Raw genomic sequence first — 6,235 nt, forward strand, 5'->3', positions numbered from 1 at the left:
AAATAATCCAGACGAGAGTAAGAGTGATGAACATGCGAGAAAAAAGTATATTCCTTACTGGTGGGGTGAAGAGAGCGCCATGCGTCGCAAAGACCAAAGTCGTTCATATACTGTTTGATTATATTTGTGGACTGCCAATTACGCTGAGTTCCTGTTGTGTTGAGCCTATCCATTTCTTCATTTAGTCCAAGGTTGAGGTCCCCGCCAAGAATGAGTGTGCAATCAAGGTGTTCAGAGAGTGCACTAAAAAAACCGTGGAAGAATGAGGGTTCATCAACATTTGGACCATATATACTAACAATACATAGTTTTTTGTTCAATATTGATAGTTTAATAATTAGAAATCTACCCTCTGGATCTATAACTGTATCGAGTACTGTAAAATTAACATTTTTATGTATTAAAATTGCTACTCCCCGTTGTCTAGAATTATAACCGGCTGCAAACACGTTAGGAAACTCAGGTGTTTTAAGTTCATTTAAACCTGTGACAGGTTTGTGAGTTTCTTGTAATAAAACAACATCTGCCTGTAGTTTTTTAAGCTGGTTAAATATTTTTAACCTCTTTCCTCTGGTGCCAGCTCCATTTACATTCCATGTGACAAACCTCAGCATGCCCTTAATTGTGCGTGTATGTTTAATGATGTATGCTGGGTGTTTCGTTTAGACAGGTGGAGAGAATATGGAAACATCCCTTGTTTATAAATAGAAAGAGAAAAAGAAGTGTGGTGAGAGACTCCATAAGTCTGACTATGTGTGTGTGAATATTCACTAATATGAACAAGCGTGGCTTGCTTATGTGTCCTGCAAGTCTGTGCGTGCTGTGAGGCTGTTGTGAATGTGCTGCCGTTGAGCTGATGTGTTTGCGTGATCGTGTTGTGAAAATATGGAGAAATAGAGGGTGTTGTTTGTAGGTGAGTGGGGAAGTAGGTGACCACAGCAGTGAAAGACAAGAGAAAGAAAGAAACCACATGAACTGTGAGCGACAACAAAAAAAAGGAAACGAAACGGAAACATTCCAATTAAAGCAATGACGGAGGGTGACGGTGTTATATCTGCTATGACATCCTACTGATATTACTAGGTTAAACACATTTTAAAGGAGAAAGTGTGAATGAATAAGAAAAGAGTGTAGCGGGTTCTTATCTGGAGTGCAGTCAGTATAACCACGGTGTGGTGCCGGGGTCGCGGTACAGCTGTCCGTCCACGTAGAGCCGGTCCACAGCGATGACAGCACGGGAGCCTTTCTGGATAAAGCTACGTCGGACTGGGAACAGGACCTTGCGTCGTTCCAGGATCTCTTTGGGGAACTGGTCGTTCACGCTGAAGTCCGTTCCTTTCAGCTCTCTGCCGCGACTCTTCACCTGTTCCTTCTGTTTGAATTGACTGAATTTGGCCACAATAGGCCGTGGTCTCCCGGTCCGCGACCGCGCGCCCCCCAAGCGATGTACTCTATCGAAGTCGATGTTCTTTACGGTGTCCTCCGGCAGCTTCAGGTGGATTTTAATGAAGCTTTTCACCGTTGCCTCTGCGTCCTCTCCGGCAGTTTCTGGAATACCAGAAAACACAAGATTATCTCTCATGCTACGGGCTTGTAGATCGATAACGGACTCTTTTATTTTTTTATTTTCAATGTTTAGCTGGGTCACGTTATCGGTGAGAGATTTAACCGACTCCCGTAGCGTGGCATTTTCAGCGGCAAGCGTTTCCACCTGCCGCTGGCTGAATTCCAGGGATTCTCTCAGAGATTTAAATTCCCGGTGTAAGATCTCCACCAGGGACAGCCTCGCATCGAAACTGGACAATCGCTTGTCGATTGACTCCAGGATTTCTGCGATGTCTTTGCCGGCAGGCGATGTTGTACCGGGGGAGTCTGCCTGGCGACTTCTCTTCGATGACGGCGTCTCGATTTTGGCCGGGGAAGATGCACTCTGGGCCTTATGCATTACTAAATCTTGAAAACAGCGGTCGATGTAATCTTGGAGAGCGTCTAAACTCTCCCCGTTGTCCTCCAGGGTGTTAAGAGATGATAAAACAGATGTTGTTAGTTATATGACAATTGATTAGTATATTTGGTAATACTGAAGCTTGGAAAAACCTTTGTTAAACTCTATGCTACCATTTGCTTTTTCTCCGCCAAAATCTCCGGCGTCTGACGTCACCTACAACATCACTTCCGTCACTTACCTCACTTCCGTCCGTCCGTTCACTAATTAATATTTATAATACTAATTGATTAATCTTAATCTTTATTTTCCAAATTCTTTGTGCTCCTTTTATCCATTCAGTATTTCTGCTGCTGCCATGATTCTTTTCAGACAAAAATTCATACTTCTTGATATTCTTTTCCACCCAGTGCGGTGTCCAATTCAACCGCTTTGTAAGAGATCATCAACAAGGGTTAGGGGTGTATCTAACCCTGACCCTTCTGTGCAGTCACTCGGTCTGATGGGCAGTATTCTACACATAATGATCCCACAGCTGCACAAACTCCAAGTCCTGGACTGAGTTTGATCATAGAGTCTGATTTCTTATTCACTCAGGGGTCTTCTGGTGATATTCTGATGGATGTCTTTCTTTGTTTTAAACAATAATCTAATGCCTCCACCAACATGTTACTTAAGCTGAACTTCATTTGTGGCAGGCAGAGCTAGGACCCAAACATGACATAATGAACTAAAAGAGGCAGCTTTATTCAATGTACAAAAAAATAACTCTTGAAAACTAAATACAAGAAAACTAAACCAAAACTAGGAACTAGGAGTAGGGGTGGCTGTAGCTCAGGTGGCAAAGCAGGTCAGCCACTAATCAGAAAGTCGGTGGTTCGATCCCAGGCTGCCTCCTGGCTGCATGCCAAATATCCTTGGGCAAGATACTAACCCCATGTTTGCCTACTGGTGGTGGTCAGAGGGCCTGGTGGCGCCAGTGTCCGGCAGCCTCGCCTCTGTCAGTGCGCCCCAGGGCAGCTGTGGCTACAATGTAGCTTGCCATCGCCAGTGTGTGAATGTGTGTGTGAATGGGTGAATGACTGAATGTAGTGTGAAGCGCTTTGGGGTCCTTAGGGACTAGAAAAGCGCTATACAAATGCAGGCCATTTTACCATTTTAACTAGGGAAACAAGGAGCACAGAGCCAGGACCATGGCACCATCAGCTCCTCCATGACTGTGAGGTGAGTGAGCTCCAGACCTGAGATTACACAGCTCACATTGATCATATTCATCTGGGAGACAAGATGGGAAATGTGAAATAGTTCTGTGCTAAAAATACTGCAGGTGTCATTTTTTATTGAGTTTGAAAGTTTGAAAGCTGACAGTTTACAGGGTGAGTTTAGTTTCAGTGTTTTGATCATAATATTATGGAAGGTTTTTATCTGGGGCAGATTCTCATAATGAAGATATGTTTTACATTGTTTACCTTTGAGCTCAGTTTTAGTTCACTGTAATAACTCTGCATGACACAGAGAGGTGATCTGAACTACCATATAATGCTGTGGCAGGCAGGATGAGGATCAAATGCAGTATTGGATACACATGAGGATAAACTCAAAAGTCTTAACAAAAGCTTTATTTTGCTGGAAAACAAAAACAGAGCACTACAAAACAGAAACCTATACTGGAAAAATTTAAACTATCCAATCCAACTTTATTTATGAAGCACTTTAAAATACTCAGCACTGGACTAAAGTGCTGTACAGTGATCAATCAATCAAATAGAGCAGCAAAAAACAACAACAACAACAAAAAAAAATCCCAAAACCAAACAAAAAAACCCCAGAGAATACAAAAAAATTAAAACAGCCCTATATTAAAAAAACAAGATAGCACCGAATCAACTAAAATTAAGTTACAAGGGAAAAAGGAGCAGACTGAAACCTCACAGCTATGAGGGAAGACACAACAACGGGCAGAGAAAAACACAGGGCTTAAAAGCACAAGGGAGTAACGAGGGAAGTAGAAACACATGGAGAACACAGCTGGGAAAGAAACTGAAAACACTAACATGGGACACGAGACTGAACTTGGAAGAGTTGCAAAACATTGGATTTCTACAGAGTAGAAATGTTTCTGAACAGTGAGCGAGGTAACAAAAGTGTATCAGTCAGTTTTATTTGTCATAATTTTATTTTATGTTATTAGTTAGTTAGTTTTATATTACTTAGTTATAATCAGAGATGGGCAGTAATGCGTTACACGCGTTACTGTAATCTGATTACTTTTTTCAAGTAACGAGTAAGGGATTACTATTGTAAAAACAGTAATTAGATTACCGTTTTCCGTAGGAACGCTGCGTTACTGAGTTACTAAAACCGTGATTTTTTTGCGAGAATGTCTCATGACAGTGACGTAAGCGAGTGCGACGTTTGTGACAACAGCTGTGTGCAGATCAACAATGGATCATATATCGAGTGCGGGACAGACTATGAGCGTGCAGCGTTTAAAGCGTGGAAGTACTGACCTTACTTTGAGTTTGATTTCATAAAAAGTGACAAAAACATTACTTTGTTTCAAAAGTAATCAGTAAAGTAACGGGATTACTTTTTTGGGGAAGTAATCAGTAATTAGTTACTGATTAATTTTTTCAAGTAACTTGACCAACACTAGTTATAATACAGCTAGTTCTGTTTTTTTGTTTTATTTAACTTTAATAACCTTGGTATAGAACTTTAAGAATTTGATCAGGCCAGCATTTAGATACATTTGGCTTAACTATGATATATAGTTCGGTCTCGGTCGTTGTGTCCTTGGGCAAGACACTTCACCTACCGCCTACTGGTGTTGGCCAGAAGGGCTGATGGCGCGATATGGCAGCCTCGCTTCTGTCAGTCTGCCCCAGGGCAGCTGTGGCTACAACTGTAGCTTGCCTCCACCAGTGTGTGAATGTGTGTGTGAATGGGTGGATGACTGGGTGTGTAAAGTGCTTTGGGGTCCCTAGGGGGGACTAGTAAAAGCACTATACAAATACAAATACAGGCCATATAAACATGATGATGTGCAATTTATTATGTGATTTACTATTTTTCACAGCAGAACACAGCCTGTAAAATCTAACAAAAATTTGATGTGCAGTTTCTGCTAATGTCCAACTGGAGGCATCATCAGGCCAGCAAACAGCAACACTGAAGCTCAGAAAACATTCTTTCTTTTTCTAATTTAAGTTCTGCACTGAGATGTAACTGTGCTGCAGGTTATCTTCAAATTATGTGATTTTCAAATGGAGTCTGGTATGAAGTCAGGTTACTGATTAAACAGCCTACGGAAAATATGAGCTGACCATTATCCAGTCAAGCTCCATTCAAAAATATAGTCCTGTTACACATTACCAGAAAGGAACACAGAGAGTGATAATTAAAGAGTTTTAGGTATTGATGCTCTCACTGTGAGCACCCTGCTGCTCACCTGATCAACAGACTCTTAAACACTGAAATGTCTCCACAAAGAATCTAAATATGAGACTGAATGATCAATCAGACTCTGCTGAGTATTTTTAACTTTCTAAGTCACATGAAAACCTCATAGAACTCCATTATTAAAAACACAGTTCTTGCAAGTTTTGTTTCCTACAGTGAATGTGAATAAATTGTTTTTTCAACACAAAATACTTCAAAATTTCTTGTTTTGTGTTGGTGAACAGAAACTCCAAAAGCCTGCACATTATCTATAGGTTGAAAGTATTTCAGGAGGAAATATGGAGAAATGTTTCTATAGCTGTACTGCAGCATGACTACATGTGAGGTCTTAAATAAATAAATAAACTGAGCAGTGCAGCAAATCTGAATAAAACTTCTGACTGTAGGGTTCTGAATGACAGTTGCAGATCTTCTATTTGACCTTCATGGAGTTTGGTTAACGACACACTTTAAGAATAAAAAGTTATAGTAAAACTGAGTGTTTTCTGAATTTTTCTGAATTACAGAGACTCAGATTATTTAAAGGTTTAAATGTTAAGTCAGAAATTTTTAAAAAAAATCATTAACCAATCAAACATTAAGCTCTCAAACTGCTGTTGTGAATCTAGGGGAAGTAACCTGCCTAGAAATGTTAAAATTCTCAATGAACATCTGCATTCATGCTGCATTACACACTCACTCACTCACTCAGGTTTCTGTAATGGTGGGGAGGAGTGTGTGCATGTTTCCTTTTGATATATCTCAATCAGCTGAACGAAGACCAAACAGACGCTGTGTAAAATAGAGAGGAGGGGGGAAGGAGGAAGGCAGCAGGGAGGCAGAACAAGT

The 6,235-nt window shown here is 40.8% G+C and overlaps 1 protein-coding gene across 1 annotated transcript; it reads right to left on the bottom strand.

Annotated features, from left to right (window-relative positions):
* Positions 1 to 743: 743 nt before the first annotated feature.
* Positions 744 to 2,141, bottom strand: LOC309700690 (uncharacterized protein). The gene is made up of 2 exons (XM_082524446.1): positions 2,119 to 2,141; positions 744 to 2,008 (listed from the first exon to the last, which is right to left on the bottom strand). Exons 1-2 carry the CDS (start codon positions 2,119 to 2,121, stop codon positions 1,157 to 1,159), a joined length of 855 nt encoding a protein of 284 aa, XP_082380572.1. The 5' UTR covers positions 2,122 to 2,141; the 3' UTR covers positions 744 to 1,156.
* Positions 2,142 to 6,235: the final 4,094 nt, after the last annotated feature.

This window comes from Aulonocara stuartgranti (genome assembly GCF_965226115.1).
Source record: "Aulonocara stuartgranti genome assembly, chromosome: 23".
NCBI lineage: Eukaryota > Metazoa > Chordata > Actinopteri > Cichliformes > Cichlidae > Aulonocara > Aulonocara stuartgranti.